Below are 26724 nucleotides of genomic sequence, written 5' to 3'. Positions count from 1 at the left end.
AAATGGTGTTCTCAAAATCAAATGGTTCTAAATGCTACAAAAACCAAATGCATGTTAGTCGGTACGCATCAAAAGAGATCAAATTTTCCTGAGCATGAAATAAATCTATTTGTATCAAGCAAAAAACTTGATATAATATCAAATGAAAAAATTCTTGGAGTTTATTTAGATAATTCTTTACAATACAATGTACATATTGACCATGTTTGTAAAACACTGTCACGTAAAATTTCAGCCCTCCGTAGAATTAAAAAGTATCTTCCAACTGAAATACGCAAGCTATTTTACAATGCATATATTATGCCTTCAGTTGATTATTGTTTAACTATTTGGGGTAATACATCGCACTCAAATCTTGACAGAGTATATAAGCTTCAAAAACAAGCTGCAAGATGTATTTTAGATGCTCCTCCTGATGCGCCCTCACAACCTCTCTTTGAGAAACTAGATTGGCTCACAGTGTATGAGCAACTTATTGTAAATAAATATGTTTTGTTATATAAATCATTGTTTAACTCTCACCCTACTTATTTAAATAGTATGTTTAACTTCCAGTGTAATAATCAATACAATCTTCGATCAGAATCTAATTTAGACCTGTGTGTACCAGCTCGTAGCTGTAAACTTTTTGAGAACTCCTTTCAATACTCTGGTGCTATCTTATGGAATAATTTACCTGTACATATAAAAATGTCTCAAACACTGAATGCTTTCAAACATCAAATCAAAATATTTGTAAAACAATGTCGAAATAACTTATGATTATTTATTTGATTGTGTATATTTGTATATGTATGTACATTGTTTTTTGTCTACAGAAGGCCCCGGGGAAGAATAGTGCGTGCACTAATCGGGCTACCTTCTTTAAATAAAGTATTATTATTATTATCATTATTATTATTATAGATGCACTTGCTTCTGGTTCTGGTAATTTTTTTAGAAAAAAATAGCCAGGCTTCTAAAACATTTTTCCAAAACAATTTTTTTCACATCTTTTATTTTCTTAAGAATGTATTCTTCTCCACAAAAAACTATTTTTTTAAATCTAAAGTTAAATATCCATACAAGTTTCAGAGACATAATAAACTCTTTAATACTAATCATCTTGAAACCGCCATCTTTAAGATCTTTAATACAAACTCGTTTTTTAAGTCTAAAAGCATTACTTCCCATTACAAAAGAATAAAAGGTGTTTTCTAAATCTTTTATATATAAATCAGTGGGATTTGGAAGAGAGGCAAAAATATGATTCAATATTGGCGATAAAAGTGTTTTCAAAACTGTTAATCGTCCTAGTGGTGTGAGATTCCTACGTTTCCAATGTCTTATCATTTTCTTTATGTTTTCTAACTTTGAACTGAGATTCCTCGAAAGTATTTTCTGCAAATCTATATCAAATTCAATACCAAGTAACCTAAAGTTTTTCTTTCCCTGCTTAAATCTTAAAATCATCACCTTTTAACACATAAATACATTTTCACCATTTGAATCTTAAACTACATAACTTCTTCTTGCTGAATATTATTTCAGGGTCTGTTTTCAGTAAATCCCTTCAGATTATCCGAGATTCATATCTGTTTCATTCTTCGTACTTCCCAAAAGAACTTAAATAATTGAGAGATCAGCTATTTTTCGACACCATTTTGATTGCAGATCTTGAAAATGAATCTTTTACAGCAGGTTCAGCATAACACCGCCAATCTTTTTATCTGTTTAAGCACTATTAATTAAGTATTGTCCGAATGGAACTCCATAAGAATTCAACGCTTTTCCTCAACAAACCATCATCTTATGATATGTAATGACAAATTCCCAATCTTTTATAAAAATTCTGTAGTTTTCTTCAGCTTTCAGGTCATAAGTATTCAAAACACTACCTGAACCTCTCTGATTTACATTGGATTTAAAATATTCTTCGTCTGCTTTCATGAGTGTTCAGTACAATGAAAAGGGTTAAAATGAAATCAGCACCACGTAGTTTCATGCTCACTAGTCCATGAATAAAAGGGGTGTTCGATTAGGCTTTTGTTTTGTGTCACGGTTGGATATTTGAATGGGCTACATCCTATTCTATTACGGCTAGTTGGATATTTGAATGGATAAATGTTTCTTTGGGGCCCAAAGTAGGGAATTTTTTAAAGTAAGATAAATAACTCGATAGTGTTGAATAGTTTAGAGAAAACATCCCCTCCTCTGACCTTCGGCCCTCGGAGAGAATGTTTTCTCTAAACTATTCAACACCATCTCGTTTTTTTTTATCCCTTACAGAAGTCTTATTTAAATGTTATATTTTTTAAAATAGATAAACCAATAAAAAAAAAAGACATCGTAAACCAAACTTGCGTGGCAGTTTCATTTTAAGCAAATGAAATGGAACACATATAAAGTATTTTTTTTCACTATTTCGTACGTCAGAGGATTAAGGGATTGTGGCCATTGTAGGACTATATTATTCTTTGTTAGAAGAAGAGCTCCATAAGAAGATATTAAAAAAAATGTTTCAATTTTTTTTGCCAAATGATAGTTTATAGCTTAAGATATCGCATCTAAAAAAATGAAGTTAAATATGTTGGTTACTTTGTTGCCCCCTTAGCCTCCTGAAAAAAGCAACACCTTCCTTTATTTGAATTGTTTTAATTGGTTCGTCTACCTTTTCAGTTTTTAGTTTAACTGAAGTGAAAAAGAAACCTCATAAAAAGACTTTTACTTATTTTCTTTTTACAATGAACATAACAAACCTCCTGCAATTTGTATATTTTATTGAAATTAGTAGAGAAGCGAAGAAGTAGCAAAATGCTTGCTGTAGAAAAATATTTCTTAAAAATATAATTTTAAAAGAAGTTCACAATTAACTAAATTTGGCATCCACGGCAGCACCATTGAAATACTTGTTATAGTTAGTTTTGAATTCTCTGAATTTTAAAACTTTTATGTAACACTTGAATTGACCGACGGCGAACGAAATCCTATTTCAACTTGATATAACGTTCAATAATATTGGACATTTTTGTGTCTTTCTTTTCTATATCCTTTGGATGAATTGCCCCTGGAATATCTAAAATATCTGGATGAGTCTGTAAAAGGTATTCACAAAATTCATAGAAATTATTTTTTATTGCCAATGTAAGAATTGAATTTCTTTTGTGTGTGACCTCTTCAATTCTACAGTTTTCTTTGGCGTTTGTGATGATTTCAAATATCTCTATTTCATTTCCCGAATTCACTTTTTTTTCAGCAACGAAATGAGCGGTGGTCCATCCGTGTTGTGTTCTTTGCACATTCAGGTGAGGAAAAGTGTCCAGAAGATATAAACACATTTCCTTTCGGCGATACAGGCATGCATAATGAAGGATATTCAACCCAGTCTCTGTACTTTTTGTGACGTCAAGCTTCGCATCGTTTAGGAATTTCATTGTAGGAACATTGCCGCTTCTTGCAGCAAAATGACCCGCATGCCTGCCTTTATAATCTTTCTCTTCCAGCAATGAAGGGCAAACTTTTACTATAAATTCACAGACGGGTTTATGTCCATTATCGCATGCAATGTGAAGGGCATTTCTCTTGCTTTTTGACTGATTGTTGAAACTAACACCGTTTGCCCTAAGAAATTTCAAAATGTGTATGTGACCTTGTTTTGCAGCGTACAACGTTGCATTCCATGCATCATTGTCTACTGCAGAAATCAATTTATTATAATTTTCTGCAATGAATTGACACATGTCTAAATTGCCATGAATACAAGCAATATGGAATATGTTTTGACCATCATTTGTTGTTTCGTTTACATTTAGTTCTTTATTCTTCACTAACAACTTTAATATTTTGCGAGACCCGCCCTCTGCTGCATAATGACAAGCATTTTTTCCTAGACATGACTTTTCTCTTAATAGTTCCCTGAATTCATCGTTCTCTAAAATGAACTTGCAAATATCATAATTACTGTACTTTGCTGCAATGTGTAAAACTGTCATTTGTTCATTTGTTTTCAGAAGAATAGCTTTGTCGGAAATCAGAGCTGAAAATATTTCAAGATTTCCACCTTTTGCTGCAAAATGAACAGCACTCCAATCGTCTTTGTCAGTTTTTCTCAACAGGTGTTCTCTACCTTGAATTTCGTTTTTCATGATGAAGAAAAAATTTTCTGTATTTCCTGCTACGCAAGAATCCCAGATGCTTTTTATGGATCCAAATCCTTCGTCGTTTTGTTCCACATGCGTTAAATAGGTTGGTTTATTATCTTGTAAAAGATAAAATGAATGAGTAACAGCTACATGTAACTAGCAAACATTGTATCTTTACGCATGTGGATTAAATAAGCAAGCTTATTAATCGATACTTCTTACATTATTAATTAACATACCCTATAGTTTTTTAGGCATACCCGATATACACGATTACAAATATATGAAAACAAATTTAAGAAACAAACCATAATAAGGTCTATTATCTACTGAACCGCAAAAGAGAAGCATCGCATCCCAATACAAATTGCTATTAACAATGTTTAAAATTATAATATACTTGAGATAAAATTACGTTTACCGAAAAATATCGATTTGACCATCGGTTGTATTCAAGAGTCGTTGACAGCTGCATTAAATTATGCACTAAAGCGTGTGTGTGTGTTTAGTCTCAACAACGCCCGTGTTTGTAAACTGCGCAGCATTGTCCAATGCATCATTACAGCTTCTATATATATATATGTATATAGAAAGATTCGCGTGATTGATAAATATTTTAATTTCTTGCTTTAGGATATCAGCAATTTCATCCACAGTAGTTAAAAGTAAAGAATACGTTATCTTTTAACTTAATTTAGTAAATTTTTAATGGACTTTGACTCTTAACTCTTTACCGTTGGCTCTCTCCAAAGAAGTCTTTATTTGCTCTTCCTGACTACCCTGCTTTAATATATATGATATTAGTGTTTGGCAAAATATGTGGTCATAGAACCTGGCCGATGTTCTAGCGTTTTCCCTACTTTATCCAATATTTTGAAAGGCAGTAAATGTATTGCTTATGAAATATTTCATTTTGTATTAAATCGTAAAAACTATTCACTATCAAAAATTAAGAATTAAGAAAAAAATATATATAAATTATTAAATACTATGTATTTCCCCAATGTATTTTCAATCAACTTCTCTTTTGCAGTTCATAATACGTTTCTACAGTTTCAAAGCAAAAAGATTCTAATTGATACCAACCTGGTTCATTTGTTTTTCCTCTTTTTATCTGGAAAAATTTAAACACAAAATCAAGGCCTTACTAGTATAAGTCATACAATGCATAAATTCTTTTAATACCTTGCTTATTTATATTTATTTTTTTTTTGTTTGTATAAGAGTACGGGTAGAAATACCGTATTTATGAAAAATTCAAAAATTGTTTTCTTGAATTACTTTTTATTTCTTTCATTTGATGAAGAGTTAAGCATGAAATACCGTATTTGTTAAAACAAACCAAACATACCCAGCATAAACTTTCGTCTAAATTGTGTTTTTCTCTAACACTGCATTTACTGCAAAGTGTTGGCTTCAAAGGAAGAGAGTCCTGTTCAATGAAAGAGTTGTCACTCTCATCATACAACAAATCATTTCGGCATTTGTAGCCAACTCTGTATGAACACTTTTTAAACTCCTGTAACTTCATTTCAATGGACTGTTGTATGGTTTTAAGGTCTATAGGATTTATGACGCCATCCTCTGGCACACAAACTTGCACCTGGATTTGAAAATTGCATAAACATAACACTACCAGCACGTGTTCCTTGAAGCAAAAACATGCTACATTATCGTATAAACACCTTTTTTCCTTCTCTATTGCAAATCTCCAGTTTGGTAGCTTGAAACATTTCAGAACTAATCTGTAAAAAATAAAAATTGGAAGTTGATCTTTTTCGTCAAACTGAAAGCATAAAATCGAAGATTTAGTATGTTCTTCGATTTCTTTCCGATGAAATGTTCTTTTATTCATACAGGGAAAATAGTACCAAGTTCCGCTTCCAGGCTTATCGGTTTGTTCGGGAGAGCAAACTGCGAGTAAACCAAGCTGTTCCATAAAGGAAAGAATTTTTGCTTTATGAGTAAAAAAATCGCTATTGTCTTCGTAGTGATTTCTCCATATTTCTTCAAGTTCATCATCGTATAATACACCGGTATTATAAAATCTTTCACGATCTTTATCTGTTGCTTTAAGCACACTTACTGAATCTGTGATGATGTATTTAAATGCATTCACAAACCATTGTACATCAAGAATGATGGTATCGTTTACGTTTTCATCATCTATGTACAACACAGCCCCTACTCTATTCAAAAACAGTAGCATATTTGTAATTTCCTCTTCACTCATTTGAAACTCGGGCTTTAAAGAATTATTGTACTTTAAAAGATCGCCCATTAACATTATTTTTTTTACTTGCTTTTCTTTTTCAACGATTTGTTCAAATATAGCCCAGGCTGATCGAACATTTTCCTCCAAATGTGCTCTGGAAAGAGTAGAAATGCATCTCTTTATGTCGTTAACATCCTCCAATTTTGATCCAGGTTTTGGAAATTTGATGAAAAATATTCTCTCTGTGTGTAAATGCCTCTGAAGGTCATCCCTTCCATCAAATAAGTCCAAAAAATCATCGAAGAACTTTAAACACTCCTGTAATGAAAAAAATAATTTATTATAAGACAAATTACAGTTTCCTTTAAAATTTAAAATTCCATTGACAAATTATATCTGAGGCCAACACCTTAAAATGTATTTTATTGGTTCTCATATTTATAAAAACTACATATACAGAGGTATGTAAATTTCGTATGATACATATGTAAAGGGTCGATTGAAGTATAAAAGACGATTTTCTGAGGATTTTTTGAGGACCCGTGTCAAGTTGTCCTCGCACAATAAAACGCCTTCACTATGCACCCGAGTGCCGTGTATTGATTTAAATATGAAGCTTTCACTAGTTGATGGTGCTCTCTATATGAGTAAAAAATTATTTACGTAAATTAACGTAAAATCGTTTAGTATAATGAAAAATTAACTTAAACAATAAATTATACTTTAATTGGTTTTACTGAACTGTTCTTTTCACGAGGGAGAAAGTATTAAGATGCTTGCAAATCTTAATTAATAACAACAAATATTGCATCTCCGCATACCCGTTGGTGAACTCGTCATGTACTTCATCCGTGGTAAAACTTGTCATAAATCGTCGTATGTAATTTATTTGCGCGGTTCATTTGATTTATTGCTACACAGCGTTGCAATGGCAGACAACGAATAAAGGTCAGCTTACGTATACATACTTGCACATATATGCATGAAAGAGAACATTAAGAAATGCGCTAAATCTAATCTTACGGGCGCCCAGTAGTGCAAACCAAAAATTAATATAGAAAAACAAAAATAAAAAAAACGAAATTATCAAACCAGAAGTCTCTGTCGAGACTGAAGCTCTACTGGTTTGTACTTATAGCAAAGGAAGAGAAAAGTACTTAAGCAGTTGAGATTTGAAACTTAACAACAGCAATAAATAGAATAATGATCCTTGATAAAGTCTCTTTGTGTTCTTACTGTAGTCTACTTGTGTGCTAAGTTATATTGAATTCAGACTAAAACTGTAGGAATAGTAGCATTTTGAAACAATTATACAGACATTTATATTTTTAGTAACCACGGCAACACCGTTCATCGAAATCAAAAGCAGAGATACAGAATTATGGATCTTAGTGTAGTCTACTGGTGTGCCAAGTTATATTGAAATCAGACTAAAACTGTAGGAGGAGTAGCATTTTAAAACAATTTTACAAAATTTCTATTTTTAGTAACCACAGCAACACCATTCATCGAAATAAAAAAAACCGATGTATAGAATTATGGATCTTAGTGTAGTCTACTTGTTTGCCAAGTTATATTGAAATCAGACCAAAACTGTAGGAGAAGTAGCATTTTGAAAAAAAAAATTCTGTTTCTATTTTTAGTAACCACGGCAACACCAATCATCGAAATCAAAAACCTATGTATAGAATAATGTATTTCAGAGCAGTCTACTTGTGTGCCAAGTTATATTGAAATCAGACCAAAACTGTAGAAGGAATAGCATTTTGAAACAATTTTACAGAAATTTCTATTTTTAGTAACCACGGCAACAACGTTCATCGAAATCAAAAACCGATAAACAGAATTATGTATCTTTGTGCAGTCTACTTGTGTACCAAGTTATATTGTAATCAGACCAAAACTGTAGGAGGAGTAGCATTTTGAAAGAATTTCACAGAAATTTCTATTTTTAGTTACCATGGCAACACCGTTTATCGAAATCAAAAACCGATACACAGAATTATGTGTCTTGGTGTAGTCTACTTGTGTGCCAAGTTATATTGAAATCAGACCAAAACTGTAGGAGAAGTAGCATTTTTAAGGAATTTCACAGAAACTTATATTTTTAGTTACCATGGCAACACTGTTTATCGAAATCAAAAACCGAATTATGTATCTTAGTGTAGTTTACTTGTGTGCCAAGTTATATTGAAATTAGACCAAAACAGTAGGAAATGTAGCATTTTGAAAAATTGATTACAGATAGACAGACGTACAGACGGACGGACGCCGGACGAATGACTATCGCATAAGCTCTTCTGGTCTCTGACTAGTAGAGCTAATAAAGAAAAACGAAATCATTAAATGACGAAAAACGAAATTAATATATTAAGAGAAACGAAATTAATATATAAAGAAAAACGGAATTATTATATAAAGAGAAAAGAAATTGTTAAATAAAGAGAAAATAAATTATCAAATAAAGAAAAACGAAATTAATTTATGAAGAACCAGAAGTTTCTGTCGAGACTGAAGCTCTACTTTGTACTTATAGCAAAGGAAGAGAAAAGCACTTATGCAGTAATGAAACTTTACAACAGCAATAAATAGAACTAGAACTGTCCATAACGGGACTAAATACCCCCCACTGGGTTTTTCAGAGTTTTCCAGAATAAAGATACGTATCAAACATGAATTATACAATTTTTCTTTCAGTGACCTTAAGCTTGCACAGATGACGTTGGGTCAAGGTCATGACACACCTTTAGGTCATGAGGAATCTTTGTGTGAAATGAGAACTTCCCAATTTTATCCATAGAGACCAGAAACCAATTATGGACTTTTTCTTCCAGTGACCTTGAACTTTCCCAAATGACCTTGGTTCAAGTTCATGACACACCCTTAAGTCATGGGCAATCTTTGTGTGAAATGAGAACCTACCAAGTTTATCCATAAGAAAGATATGGACCGGACACGAATTATGAACTTTTACTTCCAGTGACCTTGAACTTCCCCAAATGACCTTGGGTCAAGGTCATTACACACCCTTGAATCATGGGCAATCTTTGTGTGGAGTAGTAGATTCTAATGTTCCGCAGTAAGAAAGATATGGACTGGACACGTTTACATAGACAGACGGACAGCTGGACGGATGGACAGACGGACAGCTAGACAGACAGCTGGACGGACAGACGGACAAGGTGATTCCTATATACCCCCTAAACTTCGTTGATAAAGTCTCTTTATGTTCTTAGTGTAGTCTACTTGCATGCCACATTATATTATAATCAGACTAAAACTGTATTTCAAGTAGCATTTTGAGAGTAATTTATAGAAATTTCTATTTTTAGTAACCAAGGCAATAATATTTATCGAAGTCAAAAACCCATATACAGAATTGTGCATCTAAGTGTAGTCTACTTGTGTGACAAGTTATATTGAAATCAAACAAAAACTGTAGGAGGAGTAGCATTTTGAAACAAATTCACAGAAATTTCTATTTTTAGTGACCATAGCAACACCGTTCACCGAAATCAAAAACCGATATATGTGTATCTAAGTGTAGTCTATTTGTGTGGCAAGTTACTAGCATATTGAAATCAGACCTAAACTGTCAGAGGAGTAGCATTTTGAAAAAAACTTAACAGAAATTTCTATTTTTAGTAACCACGTCTATTTTTAGTAACCACGGCTACAGCATTCATCGAAATCAAAAACCGATACACAGAATTATGTATTTTAGTGTAGTCTACTTGTGTGCCAAGTTATTTTGAAATCAGACCAAAACTGTAAAAGGAGTAGCATTTTGATAGAATTTCACAGAAATATCTATTATTAGTAACCTTGGCAACATCGTGAATCGAAATCAAAAACCGATACACAGAATTATGTATCTAAGTGTAGTCTACTTGTGTGCCAAGTTATATTAAAATCAGACCAAAACTGTAGAAGTAGCATTTTGAAACAATTTCTCAGAAAATTCTATTTTCATTAACCACGGCAACACCGTTCATCAAAATCAAAAACAGATACATAGAATTATGAACCTAAGTGAAGTCTACTTGTGTGCCAAGTAATATTGTAATCAGACCAAAACTGTAGAAGGAGTAGCATTTTGAATAAATTTCAAAGAAATTTCTAATTTCACCATTCATCGGAATCAAAAACTGATATAAAGAATTATGTATCTTAGTGTAGTCTACTTGTGTGCAAAGTTATATTGAAATTAGACTAAAACTGTAGGAGGAGTAGCATTTTGAAAGAATTTTACAGAAATTTCTATTTTTAGTAACCATGGCAACACCGTTCATTGAAATCAAAAACAGATAAATAGAATTATGTATCTTAGTGTAGTCGACTTGTGTGCAAAGTTATATTGAAATCAGACTAAAACTGTAGGAGGAGTAGCATTTTGAAAAGTTGTTTACAGACAGACAGAGAGACAGACGGACGGACGCCGGACGCATTACTTAAGGAATCACTGTCTAGTTAGTGTAGTATGCCAGGGCATCAACGATAGTGGGAAACATGTGATAATTTGCATAACGGGCGAAGCCTGCTATGCATAGATTATCCCATGTTTCCCATTATCGTTGATGTCCCTGGCATACTATACTAACTAGGCAGTGATTCCTTATATTTCCATTTCATTGTGAAATAAAATGGTAGATTTAAGGCTTAAAAATGTAGACATACACTTAAATTACACGAGGACTAACATGCCAATTTCAATAGTCCTCGCCCACTGACGTCAAAACACAGTCAGCCGCACGAGATTTACATGCATATTTGGCCTCCTCAGCGTCAGACACAGAAACGGATGCGCACGAGATTTGCATGCATATTAGGCCTCCTTAGCTTCTGACCTATCGACCTGCCTAATTTACATTCCGGCAGAATTATCAAGAAATAAACTCCGATAACTTTCAAAGATATATCACAGAGAGAAAAATTAGAAATGGAAATATTATCGCATATCTCTTCTGGTCTCTGACAAGTAGAACTAAAAACGAAATTATTAAATGAAGAAAAACGAAATTGTTAATAAATTGTTTCTTTTTTCTTCATATATTAATTTCGTTTCTCTTTATTTAATAATTTTGTTTTTCTTTATTTAACAATTTCGTTTCATACTTTTAATAATATCATTTTCTTTATATATTAATTTCGTTTTTTCTTTATATATTAATTTCATTTTTCAAGTAGACAACTGAAACTAGAATAAGGAATTTATAGATGTGCATAGTAAGGGCCTGAACCCATGAATCAATCCGTAAAGCGCACGTGTTATAAAGCATCACCTCGTAACACTTTACGCCCTATATCGACAAACTATATTTGCGAAACGAAATTATTAAAAGTAGAAAAACGAAATTATTGATCAAAGAAAAACAAAATGATTTATTTAATAATTTCGTATTTCTTTATATATTAAATTCGTTTTTCTTTATATACTGACACGCAAAAGAAACGCAACAAGCAGTAATCTACAAATCTTTGATTTTTTATCTTATGATTTTCAAAAGCGAATAAAGTAAGGCTAAACTCACTTTTCAGAACATCAGATATTTGATAAAAATGATAAATGTTTATCTGTTTACTTTACTAAGTAAAATATGACTGTTAAAACACCCCCCTCCCAGCCATTCAAGTAAAACGTGCAAGACTGCCCTAAACAACAACTGCAACTTAATTTCTACGATACAATAGGTTCATCAATATCGAGATCTAAACGAAGGAATTATTCTTTGGCATTTTTAAATGCCCGTTTTTCAGATGATTAGGTCGAATTTTCTCTAACGTACAGCAGTATAGCCACCCTTGGACTTTCGGTACATGGACTGTCCTTAATGCATATGATACGAAAGACCCTGTTGAGGCGTAATGTAGTGAAATTTGGCATCAGCAACTCTCCATTACCTTTACATTGAAATTTTCAAGCTAGAACAATGGAAATGCGTATACATAAGCCATTTTCAAGTAGCCTTAGCATCGTTACGGGAAACGACAGGAGAGTTTATTTTTTTTGAAATATAGCTGCATTACTTATGATGAATAGTAAAAGACCCTTAAAACTCCATAATATTGCAAAATGTTTTGTTAAACATGCAATTTTTGATTTCTGTTAAGCAGACTAAAACTTGACTTCCGGTTATGGTATGGAAATCGTTCAACCGTTAATTTACCGATGTTTTCCAAATTGAAGATATTCATAATTTTAAGATAAATTTTTTTTACTTTAAATAATTATTTTCCCCTAAAGTAGGGTGTTGCGTTTCTTTTGCGTGTCAGTATATATTAATTTCGTTTTTCCTCAATTTATAATTTCCTTTTTCTTTATTTTATAATTTCCTTTTTCTTTATTTAATAATTTCCTTTTTCTTTATTTAATAAATTCCTTTAAATATTTATTATTGGTTTGCACTATTGGGCTTCCGTAAAATCTACCATAACTTGTTGAAATATCAATTTCCGCCAAATATCGTGCGCTCCAAATAATATACATTTACAGTAATATAAGGACTGCAGATCACTCCACTCAACAGTGCTTTTTAGAGAGGTGCTACCATGAAATCTTTTGACTGGTGTTAGATGCTAGTGTACAACTTGACAATTAATCGTTGAAACAAAATTCGCAAGTTTAAACGGACGTCAAAAAAGCTTAAATAGCAAACTTATAAACGTATTTTTCAAATTTGAAGGTCGCCCGCGTGGTGCAGTTGGTTGTTAGAGCATCTGCTCTAGAGTTTGCAAAGTAAGGAGCCGATCCTTACGTCGCGGGTTCGAATCCCACTGTAGGACGTGGAGACCGGTCCTTCGGATCAGACCATATAAATCGAGGTCCCGTGTCGTAGTAGGTGCTGGCACAAAAAAGATTCCTCACTGCTCAATGGCCCTGAGTGCCGAGCACTGGACAAAATTTGTAGCTCTCCACCGGCAAGTGGTGACTTCTTCATAGTAGTGAAAATATCGAGGGAGAACGTTTAATAACATACAATCACTCAAAGAACAAGGTTCATTTTTGCCTCATTTGGCCCTGTGAATTTCTGAAAAACTGAAACTGCATAGTTTAATTTAACAATGCATTGAATATCACTTAGATCTTTGGTAACTGCGTATCTATCAAAAATGACGTAATTTTCTTGCTAGTCAATTCATTATGACGTCACGAAATGCGTCAATTTCTTCATATTCTGAAAAAGTCTACAAAAATTGTCGATTTGAAAGCTATTTTTTGATATTTAATATAGAGCGCACACGGCGAGTGTGACCGGTCAGCAGGGGATGCTCACTCCTCCATGGCACCTGATCCACCTCTGATGTTTTGGAGGTCCGTGTTTGCCCTGCTCCTATTTTGTATTGTTTTATGGACTTTGATATTGAATACTGTTCCTTATCTCCATACATATAGCAAGTTCTCCAAGACCTGAACTTTTACGAGAAAATTTTTAATAGGTAATGAAAGCACTCAGTGTCTATTTTATTTAATGCCTCAAATGGAAAATCAAGTGTAAATCGATCAATTGGTATATCTATAGGTCCATTTTATGCATAAAGTGAACCGAGAGGTCCAATTTTCAGACTGGCAGTCTATTATCAACAAATTACTATATTCTAGGGCAATATGTTAGCAAGTTTTTCAACGGGTGATGAGTAAATTACGATCTCACCCATGGGTATCCGACGATGCACTTAATAAAGATTGCTAACTTTATTTTTAATGTTTGCTGAATTTTTCACTCATATTGTTTACAGATCAATAATCAGAATTTTAGCAGTCATAACAATGAGTCAGGTAGAGAGAAAGACAGTCAGATAGACAGACTTACAAGGGTAAAACAGGGTAAATCCCCCTCTCCCTCAGAGCTCAGGGACAATTTTAAATGTGTTCATGTGAATTGCACACCATATAAAACAAGAAGTGGTTGTGAAACACTGAAGCCCTGTATGACAGCTAATGTCGAAGGTTGTAGTTTTTCAAATGCAAGACAAACCCCAAAGAGCAAGGTCTAAAAGGTTTGTATCAAGAGTTTTTTTTTTTTTTACAAGGAACACATCTGTGAAAAATGAAAGCCCTAGTACTATCTGTTCAAAAGTTACAGTCAAAGTTATTTTTTTTTACAGAGTAGGTAAAATTATGTAGTTGAAATCGAATGGTCAAAACTATTTATACCACCTGAAAGGTTTTGTCAAAAATAGATACCCGTGAAGTATGAAAGCCCTAGAAGCAACTGGTCAAAAGTTATTATCATGGTTTAAGTTTCGTGTTCTTTTTTTGTAAAAGTGGGTCAAAATCATACAGGAAGAGGTCAAATTTGGTTTTGCCCAAAGAAAGGTCTTGTCACGAGAAACGCACCTGTGAAATATCAAAGCCATAGCCCCATCCAGTCATAAGTTATTGACAAGATTAAAGTTTTGCAATCAAAAAGACAAATAGACAGACGAACAGGGAAGAAATATTCGATAAAAGGGGTATGAAAATTGTCCAAGTATCTGCATTTTCAATATTTATTTGTATGGTAAATTCGACATTTCTTACAGGTGTGGAAAAGATTTGCTATGTAATGCTGTAAAGCTTACAGACGTGTGATCAATGCATTTACAAAATACAGATTCAAAATATAAACGGATTTGTAATCCTATAACATATTTTATTTCTGAAAGATTTTTTTTTGGTTTTATCTAAAGTAGGTATAAATTTCTTAAATATATTTGTTTATAGAAAAATCTTCATGTTTCTCGTGTTACTAATTAATTTGTATGAATTCAACCAACCTGTTTAGATTTGTTCTCGGCGTGAGTGGCTATTACAATTACTGGTGTGCGGGTGTCACTAAAACTATCAATAGACTTCAGCCAAAACTTGTAGTAATCTAAAATAAAACAGTTAAAAAAATTCTGATCGGTAGAGAACTAAAATACGGTAAACTGCAGATATTTTACATACCTCCATATGTCCATGAAGTGAATCTGCTAACTCCTCTTACATCCATTTGATTTATATCCGTAAACTTTTTAGACATATCAACCACAAGGATATAAAAGGTTTTGGGACTAAAGTAGATTTGATGAAAAGCATAGTATGCATTTTGTCCTGCAAAATCAAGGAACGTTATTCTGGGTTTACTTGTAGGTACCCTCTCAAGCTGATGAACAGCCTCTACAATCTTTGTCATGGCATACTTTTCTATTTCGGTGTCATTTTGTTCTTCAATGCTATTACTTTTTGGGGATCCTTCTGGCGAAGGTCCAGAATCTATACATTTAGGAGTTGTTTCTTCTGCGTCCTCAATTGATTTACATTCCATTAAATTAGATGTTTGTCCCACTTGGTTACGATTTTGTACTGTGTCGTTAATGGATACATCAAGCAGAGGTTTACTTTCCTCACCCTTTGTATACGACTCTTGCTTTCTTTCTTCTACTAAAGAGTCAAATTTTTCCTCATCATCTTTATTTAATACATCATCCGGAGAAATTAAGATGTTTGGATGTTCAGGAAAATCACCTCTTCTGACCACTATAAACAAATAAAATATTAAACAAATAATGTATAATAGCATTTAAAAAAGTTTTCATTGCTTTGAGCCCTATGCTTTAACAGGTCCAGTCCAAAGACTTTTTCTACGTAAGTAGCTATTAATAGCTACGTGGGTAATTAAACCTACCCAAAGTAGCTATTGTAACCTACTTTCTGCTTTACTTGCATTTTGTGGCCAAAAGGCTGAACGGCGCAATATGATGAATACCATATTTCTTGATATAGTCACACTGATGATAGATATGACAAAAATTTGACCAAAAAATGATTGCATCGTAAATTTTCAATTTTGCATAGAATTTAATGTAAAATTGAATATTTAGCAAGTATCATGTTTTGGCTAAAATTTCGTCGTATTCATCATTAGTGTGACTGTATCAAAATATATGGTATTCATCATGTTGCGGCATTTGGTCTTTTGATAAAAAAATGCAGATAATACAAAAAGTAAGTCAATATAGCTACTTGTGGTAGGTTTAAATACCTACGTAGCTATTAATAGCTACGTAGGTATAAATAGTCTTTTGACTGGACCTGTTTAAGAGCTAGATTGGGGATCAATTACTGCATAACGAGAAGCTAAGGGTTGAAAGGTAGAAAGCTAAATTCCTCTTCGTGCAAGCAAATTATAATATCGGAATATGCTACTTGCTTTTCAACAACAATAGCAATCAGAGAAAACAATCAAATTTTTGATGAAAAAGGAAATAACCATAATTTTTTCCCCAATAAATCATTTCATTTAAATATTGAAAAAAATTGAACACTTGTGCTCAATTCTTAAAATAAAACTTGGCTCTGAGAGAAGTATAAGACAAATATTTTTTTTCATTTGCTGAACTTTTCATTTCTGTTGCTATTATTTATAAACAAAAAAAAAAAAATGAAACGAAATATCGTTTTACAAGGAAATCTTTGTATATTTTGAATACAGGTATTGTGAAACAATTATTATTCAAATACTTTTAACAAACATAATTTAAAAATAATGCTACAAAACATGTTAAAAAAATTCCAATTCAGAATTTTACCTCTTATTGTATCTTCCAACACTTCAAAGCTATTGATATAGACATCAACACCATGGGTTTCATCTATATCTTTTATTTCTTTATAAGGCCTGTCTTGTAGACGTTTCAGAAGTGTTGTTTTTCCGGCTTTAGCACAGCCAACTATTATACATCTTGCATGATAAACTTTGACATATTCTTTACTGAGGAAACGTCTCAGTTCTTCTATGCCACATATTTCTGAAAGATTGATCGAAAGTGTTATGTTTTGATCAACATAGAAATAAAAGTTAAGTGTACGGAGGACCCAATCTCTCACCAGAGGGCGCGCTCCGCTTACACCTCTGTTGTCGTCTTAAAAGTAGTGCGGATTGTCAAATAATTAAATGTCAACAAAAATTGTATAAACATTGATTGTTTTGTATGTTTGCCAATGATGATACGTGTTTCAAGCTCTCTGGTAGTAAATATTTTCTAACTTTGTCTCCTTGATTTCAAAATGAAAATGTGTGTAAAAATTCTAAACAAAATAGTGCCGTATATATTGAAGCTATTTTAATATATATCCAGATTTTAAAAGAACAAAAGAAGTACTAAAGATTGATAGTTCTAGTTTTATTTCAAATAAATACCAAGTTGGTGTGAATCTATAATTTATTTTCGTTTTACAAGATTCTTGTAATTTAGACGATAACAGAGGTGTTGGAGCGGAGCGTAAAAACGCCCTCTGGTGAGAGATTGACGGAGGACCTTCAGATATTTGGACGCCAGATATCCGGATGCTTCAGTATCCGGACGGTTTTTCATCGGAACGATTTTTTAAAAAATGTTATTTTGTCTTGTTTAACTGGTGATTCAGGTATCCGGAAGCTTCACATTTCTTGACAAATTGACTGGGAACCAAAGCGTCCGGATAAATGAGGCTCCATTGTACTTTGATAATAAGAAACTTTTTGGACTTTACAAAAACATAAATATAACAAGAATAGATATGGGTTACCCCATATCCAAAGATATTCGACTTTTAGATTTAATATGTTTATCAGTGTTTATAATGACGTTAATAAGAAAAACTGCAATGTCTAGTTATGGAACTGGTGTAAATCTCGTGAGTCCATAGCATTACGGTCACCCAGTCTCCTAACAAACAGTACACATAGGCCTACATGTACCTCTGTCCGCAAGACCAACATTAGCCTTGATCTACACACGTGCGATGGAGCTGTCAAACGCATCCAGCGAGCTCGGAGAAACACGTTTTGTTTTGCCGAGAAGTTACGATGGCAGACAAACCTTTTCTTTTCTTAATTAGATCATATGAATACGAATTCTGATTAATAAAAATTATACAATCCCTGTTGAACTATATATAGTTTGTTCTATCATTTGCATCTGCAACAACTTGTGTTTAAAATGGCCGGGTTAGGAAAATCAGGACCGGATCGGAAAATTCTAAACTGAAAACCTTTTTGGTTTTTGAAAATTACTGAAATATACTAAATGTAATCGTCGCAGAAATTACTTACATTATTCAAGTTCTATATAAAATAGTATGCTGAACTTCAACACGAACCCGAATCTGCGACCCAGTTCTCGTTTTGCTACACAATTTTATACCCACAGTTTACCAAGTGTACACACGAGCAGAATCCGGCCAGGGATTGAAAATTCCGTTATTTGATAATACACACACACAGAATGATTAATTTTTTCTTTAAGAGGAAATTGTATGATAATTAACGGACTATAAACATGTACTTAATACAATTGTTGATATAGTATTATCAATTCATCGCTGAAAAAATATGAATCGAAGAATGACCTATATATTCTCGGTTATCAAACATGTAAAAAAAAAAAAAGGGCTGAGGAGGGAGCGAGCGTAGGAATATTGATATTTTTTATTTGCATTTCGAGGGGAAAGTGACTTTCTAATAATATTTTGACGTTATTTTTGATTTCTTTAACGTATGACATACACAACTTTACTCTTATCATGAACAATAATGTTGTATCTACTTATCATGATGGAACTATTTTGGTCGGACCAGTTTGTGTGAGCCGCCGCTGAATACAGTAATATATCTTGCATAAATAGTATGCATTGATCGAATATATTAAAAAATACTTACTTCTCCTATGGTCTAAAGTCCACTTTTGACATGAATAAAATGCAATTAATGAGAGTAGACTTGCAACAGGTATCAAAATACCGATGATATATCCCACACTTTCGTACGTTGCATCTCCATGATTAACAAAGGTTGTACTATTCACCGAACTAGGCTTGCTGAAACCCATTAAATACTGGTAAGTTTTCATCAGAAATTAACTGTTAAAAATAAATGATAATTTTTCTGTTAACTTCAAAAGAAATTGTTTATATTACATACGTTGTAGAATTTGGACAATGTTTGTCGGCAGAAAAGCACTGATCCTCCTTGTTGATATGTAAACATGCAGGATCTATAATAATCATAATTATAAAATGAATTTATGGATCAAATCTTAAACAAGAGGCCCAGGGGCCGCAGCGCTCACCTGAGCACATTAGCTAGGAAAAAGCACATATCATGATTTGGACGAACTAGAATATACACAACCTGAGGATAATTCTACATAAATATTACTAATCATGACTTGAAGTACTTGAAAAGATTTTAAAAGGTTTCCCTATATATTCCTATGAGAATTAATTTTTGGTCAGCCATTTTGGCCCCATCCTACCCCCGGGAATCATGATTTGAACAAACTTGAATCTGCACTACCTGAGGATAATTTCACATGAGTTTCATTTTTCCTGTCTCAAAGGTGTTTGAGAAGAATTTTTCTTAGAGATTTTTCCTATATACTCCTAGGTAAAACTTTGATCAGCCATTTTGGCCCACCTACATACTCCTAGGTATAACTTTGATCAGCCATTTTGGCCCCACCTACCCCTGGGGGTCATTATTTGAAGAAACTTGAATCTACACTATCTAAGGATGATTCCACATAAGTTTCATCTTTGCTGGCCCTGTTGTTCTTGAGAAGAAGATTTTTAAAGATGTTTCCTATGTACTCCTATGTTAAAATTTGAGCGGCCATTTAGGCCCCACCCTACCACGGGGGTCGTGATTTGAAGAAACTTGAATCTACATTATCTGAAGATGATTCCACATGAGTTTTATCTTTCCTAGCTGGCCCTGTGATTCTTGAGAAAAAGATTTTTAAAGATTTTTCCTATATACTCTTATGTAAATCTTTGATCAGCCATTTTGGCCCCAACCTACCACCGGGGGTCATGATTTGAACAAACTTGAGTCTACACTATCTGAGGATGATTCCAAATGAGTTTCATCTTTCCTGGCCCAGTGGTTCTTGAGAACATTTTTAAAGATTTTCCTTATATTTCCCATGTAAAACTTTGATTTGCCATTTTGGCCCCACCCTACCCCCGGGGGACCTGATACTGTATGAACAAACTTGAATCTACACTAGCTGAGGATGATTTCACATGAGTTTCATCTCTCCTGGTCCAGTGGTTCTTGAGATGAAGATTTTTAAAGATTTTTCCTATATTTCCCACGTAAAACTTTGATCGGCCATTTTGGCACCACCCTACCCCCGGGGGACATGATATGAACAAACTTGAATCTACACTTCCTGAGGATGATTTCACATGAGTTTCACATCTCCTGGTCCAGTCGTTATTGAGAAGAAGATTTTTTAAAAATGGCATTAATTTTTTCTCAAATTCAAAATTATCTCCCCTTGGAAAAGGGCGTGGCCCTTCATTTGAACAAACTTGAATCCCCTTTACTTTAGGATACTTTGTAGCAAGTTTGGTTGAAATTGGCCCAGTGGTTACTGAGAAGAAGATGAAAATGTGAAAAGTTTACAACGACAACAACGACAACGACGACAGACAACGGACAAATTTTAATCAGAAAAGCTCACTTGAACCTTTGGCTCAGGTGAGATAAAAAAAATGTAATAATAATGGGTTAACCATACGTACACTTGTAAATCTCTTCATCGATATATGACATGTTAGGACAGCCAAAGGAAAAACTTTCTTTACATTTGTAATGATTCAAATCACCTGATCCCTCGAGTCTCACACAGTTACCTAAAATAATCTCTTGTCTTAATCCAACATGTATTTAAAACATTTCAAAGCCTTTGGTTTTAACGTTGTACAGTATTTTGATTTTACAAAGTCCATTTAGGTCAATGTTAATAAATGAAAAATATTAATCATCCGATTACTGATAAATATGAAAATATGAATATTGCATGCTTGTAGCAAAATTATTTTGGTGAAATTGAAAATTTTATTTTTACCCTCTTGAAACCGAGACTTAATGGCGTCAGTGCAGAATTCAATTAAAGCTGAAAGGTTCTTATTAGGAGCACAGAGGTATCTGGTTCCATTGGGACATTTTCTTCTCTCTGAAGCCAAGCTGAAGTAATTTCTGTTCATTGGACATTTGCCGACAGAATACACATCAAAACGGTATTCACGAGTCTTTTAAAAAAGAAAATGAACACATACGTGTTATCTTGCAACTAAAGCAATTACTAGTATCAAACATCATTCCACAAAAATAAAGATTGTTATAATGGAAACCAGTTGATATCACAATCTACAAGGAGAAATACTTTTCTGAGGATAGAAATACACTTAGTTTTTATGAAATCAGTTTTTACCATTAACTGCCCTCTCCTCTTTAAAAATTTGAATATAATTTTATTGCATGTTAAAAATTATCGTATCAAACTGAATTTTAAATACCATCGATCAACAACAAACCACAAAAACAAAATGTTAATCTTTCATAAGATCATTCCTTATGGCAAACGAGATGACTTCAACTTTTCAATTTTCCCTTACTAATGCAGAAATATATATTGTGTCTTCATCACCTGCATACGGGGTTGATAGTCATCATTTCGTAAGTTCTATGGTCGATACAATGACCTCCTCAGCGAATACAATTTATCAAAGTCAAATTTTGCATATTAGGTCATTGTATACAAACTGAATTATCGAGGGATTTTTCGTTATTTTCCATTCATGACAAGGAGCACACGGCGGATGTGACCGGTCGGCATGGTATGATGACTCCTTCATGGCACCTGATCCCACCTCCGATTTTTTTATTTTAGATGTGTTCGTTCTGCTCCTATTTCGAATTGTTTCATGGACTTTTGATCGTAAATACTTTACGTTATCTCCATCAGACAATATTACGAATTTGCATTTTAAATTATATTGACTAACCCGCATTTCTTATTATTGTTTATTTGTTTTTTTTTTTAAACATTTTTTTATGAATTATGGATATTACGAAAAGTATTTAAGCTCTAGGTCAATTTAAACAAATAAATTGGGAGCAGAACGAACACGGATCTCCTAAAACACATGAGGTAGGATCTGTTGCCATATAAATATCAAAGTACTCAGAAGTACACAGAGCCGGGCTCATTTACAGAGTAGAATGGATTTCTTACATGAATCACATTTATATTCTGATGAAAAAATTATTTTAAAACTATCAATATAAATGATAAGACACTGACAGTGAGTTTTTCAATCCTAATACCACGGTCCGATTTTGTCAGAATCAGAATTAATCTGGTACCGCAGCTGAATGTAAACAAACAGGCCAGTCTGGTTCCCTCTCCTGCTTTACCTCGTATGTGTAGAGAACTACGGTAACACTGATTATCAAAAATCCTTACGCTAATGAACTATGTTCTTTGACTTACGAAGTTTTCAAAGTCATTACTACTAATGTTTATTTTATATAGATAAAACTTCGTTTTATTTTTGTTGCTTTATTTAGCGTTTGTGTTATCTCAGACTCAAAAGTGGTTGAGAGTAAGAACTATATTTTTGCACGTAACTTTAAAATGGCGACTATGGGGTCAACATCCTGCCTTTAACAGGATCACATAAGCCGGCAATTGCTTTTTGAGCAATAAGCCTGGCTAATAAGTTAGTTCTGTCTATTACACCCAGCGCATTTGTAACGTTATATTATGTGTGGTTTGTTAGAGAAAATGTGTATAATAAGGTCTACTGATTTATAATCATGTTTTTCTTCATTAATATCTAATTTTTTTATAATCTTATTTTTATACTTACAATGGGATAAGAAGAAAGCAATGGCAAAAAAAGTATAAAAGGAAAGATGCTGATTATGTCGTCTTCTTTTTTCATGATCTATTTCTCTGGTTCTCTTTCCCTGTTAAATTAAGTCAAATAAAATGCTAATGAAGAGTTATGCAAAGTGTTGCTCTTAAATTTCTATTTTGTCAATTTTTCACCATTATTAAATCAGATTATAACTAACATCTTGACTTATAACAAAGTTTAATATACTTCACAATATGGAACGCCGTCATTGCCTTATAGCAGAACACTACAATTGCATTGTGTCAACTTTCCATTACATTATGTCAACACTTAGTGACATTTACTTACAGTACTATTGCATTGAGTCATTTTTCCAGTACATCATGTCAAGTCTTTATGGCATACTCACACTTCAATTACATTGCGCCAATCTATCATTGCATTATATCAGCTCTTTATGACATTAAGTTAAAACAATTTTACGTGGTGTAAAGATTTTTTTTTATATAATTTCAACTCATTGCTACATTATGCGCACTCCCTCCTATTTGGTCTAAGTAGTCCATTACATGATGTGAATTTATCTTTAATTCAATATGAAGTCGGTATAACACGATGCCAGATTTTCATAACATGATGTGAAAAAGTTGTCACATGTGGCCAATTCCTTACTATACTGTGTCGTCAATATGCTACATGACGACGGGAATCTATTATATGATGTCAATTTTCCCTTACTTTTTGACAAATCATTATAATGTTATGCCATTGTATCTTTACATTGTGTCTAAAATGCTTCGCCTCTTGTCAGTATATCTTATAATATTTCAACCCTTTATTGTGTGACATAAGGTTTAGGTTATGTCTAAAAGTTCGTTCTGTGTTTTCAATATTATATGCACATATGTTAAACATGCAAATAATTTCAATTTAACATATCAAATATCAAATTATACACAAGACTTAATTAATCCTTAAATAAATATCAGGTTAAAGGATAGGATCATGTTCCAGTGGAATCTTTATTGACGATTTTTTAACGTCGAAATTTATATATAATGGCTGTTAAATCGCATAATGATCGCAAATCAAATAGTATGTGTCATGCAGGAATATTTTCCTTTTCATTTTGAATTGTTTTGAAAAGTCCGAAACTTCTGAGCTAACTACAAAACAGTGTCCTAATTACATTATGTCAAAACTATTTATTCACGTATTTAAATGAGAATATGTGAACTCTTTCTTATGTTATTTCAAATTATCTTTACATTGTGTTAACTCTTTATCACGTTGATTGCAATTTATGTTCATTACCTACTGTAATATTTTACATTATGTCAAAGTTGATAATCGTGTTTTCACAACTGGATTCCTCTTTTTTCCGATTTAACTTCATCGTAGAAAATATTCATTGAAATTCCGCCCCACTTTTTGCTGAAGTATTAGGGCAATGTAGTATAGTTGGGAAAAAAAAATTAGGACTGATCGAAGCTGGATCCCCCCTTTCACCCGAAATAGAAATTTCGAGTTTGGACAATTTTTATTTATTTATTATTATTATTATTTTTAATTTATTAATTTTTTTTTTGCTTTTTCTTGTAAGTTATTATTTTTTTTGGCTGACAAACCTCCCCAAACTTTCAAAAACGATGTAATGTCACTGAAATAAGTCATTTTCAATCATTTTAGGACCAGAATTCTGTTACAAAAATCTACCAGTCACTCATTTAATTTAAATGACCATGCCTCAGTAAACATGGGCACATATCAGTGGCGATCTTGGGTTCTTGAAAAGAGTAACTATAGGGGGACGGTATGGTGTCTAAGTTGGGGACCAGTGGGGTAAAAGCCTGAAAGCTCTCGGGCTTTTTTTTTTTAAAGTTTTATTTCAGTTACACTTTATGTGAAACTAATGCGATGTCCTACAAAGTAAAACCAGCTGATTAATTTCATACCGGCATAGTTTGGTCACTAAAGAGGGGAGGGCGGGATCCCCCTCTCCCCATCCACCTACCAGTGCACGTATGAAACACGATACGTGTTTACACTTTTTAAAAAAGGAGGACTAAAGACTAATAAAAAGCTTATAAAGTTTTGATATAATATGGAACGCCGGGACTGTTTCCATAATGTATTTTCACATTATGTTATAAAAGTTTTTACATCACGTAATATAGCACTGGATAAAGGTAAGATGTATTCACCTCACATTATGATGACCACGGCGTAAAATAAAGATACAATTTAACATCACGTGATAATGGTATGTTATAATAGAAATATACATTCACAAAAGGGAGTGCACTTTGACTTAACGTAATGATAAATTTAATCATAGAACACATGTAAAACGAAATTAACTTGACGTAATGAAATTTTGACCGCACATATTAAAGAAATGAAATAATATAAAGAAATATTTATTTCACTTAATAAAGTTTTAACACAATGTAAACATATTTTCACTCCACATAATGAACTTCGGACTTGAAGTTAGAAAGTGCTGACATAATGGAAGAAAGTGCTTACTTCATGTAATGCAGCATTGACATGGTGTAAAGATATTTTTACACCACCCCATAAAAAGTTGACATAACGTAAATTTATGTTCACATCACGTAATGATAGATTGACATAATGAGTGCATAGTTTTATGCTATAAGGCAGCTAGTGATGGCATTCCACATTACAAGTACACGTATGCATTTTCAGGTAATTGGTAAAAGCATGCACATTACACGTCGTCAACGCAACGCTAAATAGTTTCGTTCCGTTTGCATATTCATGTATTTATATTTCAGGAATATTGGAAATACACACATTGCACTACTGCACGCACATTATAATATCACTCGCAGCTCATTGAATGGCTCTTTTCTCGCATGCTTACCTTGGACGTAAACAGTATTCTATCGTATTATTATTGATGATATACAGTCATGTGATCTTATTTGAAATTCATACAAATGGTTTATCTTTGGAGTCTTTTTATGCCCCCGTAAACGAAGTTTCGGGAGGTATATAGTTTTTGTCGTGTCCGTCTGTCTGTCTAGCTGTCTGTCTCTCTGTTTGTCTGTTTGTCCACAAAAACTTTAATCCTGCCCATAACTTTTGATTTAGTATTTGATTTTATATTTCACATGTGTATTCCTTGTGACAAGACCTTTCTTTGGGTACCACCAAATTTGACCTTATAACCTTGATCTTGGAGTTTGACCCACTTTTACATGAAAATTTAAAACTTTTACTTTGGCCATATCTTTTGAACAGTACATACTAGGACATTTATACTTCACATATGTAATCTTTGTTAAAAGATCTTTCATTTGATACCAACAACCTTGACCCTTTGACCTTGTAGATTTCCATACTAGTGAAAAAGCTTTAACCTTGGCCATAACTTTTGAACGGTAATGGATATGGCTTTCATACTTCATATATGTAATTCTTGTGAGAAGACCCTTCATTGGATACCAAGAACTATGACCCTTTGACCTTGACCTTTGAGATTGACCTACTTTAAATAAGCAAACCTTGACCATAACTTTTAAAGGCGTAGGGCTAGTGCTTTCATACTTCACATATTTAATCTTTGTGACAAGACTTTTAATTTCATAACAAGAACTTTGATCCTTCGACCTTGACCTTGGAGTTTGACCTATTTTTAAAAAATTGAACCTTTGCCATAACTTCTGAACTTTTAGGACTAGGGCTTTCATGCTCTACATAAG

The 26724-nt window shown here is 33.1% G+C and overlaps 1 protein-coding gene across 1 annotated transcript in view; it reads right to left on the bottom strand.

Annotated features, from left to right (window-relative positions):
- Window positions 1-2742: 2742 nt before the first annotated feature.
- LOC134245025 (uncharacterized) overlaps window positions 2743-26724 on the bottom strand; it is a 28458-nt gene continuing 4476 nt past the window's right edge. Inside the window, exons 3-13 of the mRNA XM_062727274.1 lie at window positions 23003-23102; window positions 21196-21379; window positions 20870-20980; window positions 19263-19335; window positions 19002-19159; window positions 16891-17109; window positions 15266-15838; window positions 15094-15191; window positions 5473-6654; window positions 5208-5235; window positions 2743-4237 (exon numbers count right to left, since the gene is read on the bottom strand). Of these exons, the coding sequence (XP_062583258.1) occupies window positions 2967-4237; window positions 5208-5235; window positions 5473-6654; window positions 15094-15191; window positions 15266-15838; window positions 16891-17109; window positions 19002-19159; window positions 19263-19335; window positions 20870-20980; window positions 21196-21379; window positions 23003-23077 (3972 nt within the window). The 5' untranslated portion in view covers window positions 23078-23102 and the 3' untranslated portion in view covers window positions 2743-2966. The remainder of the gene's footprint in view (window positions 4238-5207; window positions 5236-5472; window positions 6655-15093; window positions 15192-15265; window positions 15839-16890; window positions 17110-19001; window positions 19160-19262; window positions 19336-20869; window positions 20981-21195; window positions 21380-23002; window positions 23103-26724) is intronic.

This window comes from Saccostrea cucullata, unplaced genomic scaffold (genome assembly GCF_032062105.1).
Source record: "Saccostrea cucullata isolate Sc308-1 unplaced genomic scaffold, CSIRO_AGI_Scuc_v1 ctg1172, whole genome shotgun sequence".
NCBI classification, from domain to species: Eukaryota; Metazoa; Mollusca; class Bivalvia; order Ostreida; family Ostreidae; genus Saccostrea; species Saccostrea cuccullata.
Note: the sequence above shows the minus strand (reverse complement) of the source record. Positions and strands in the feature narration are given on the sequence as shown.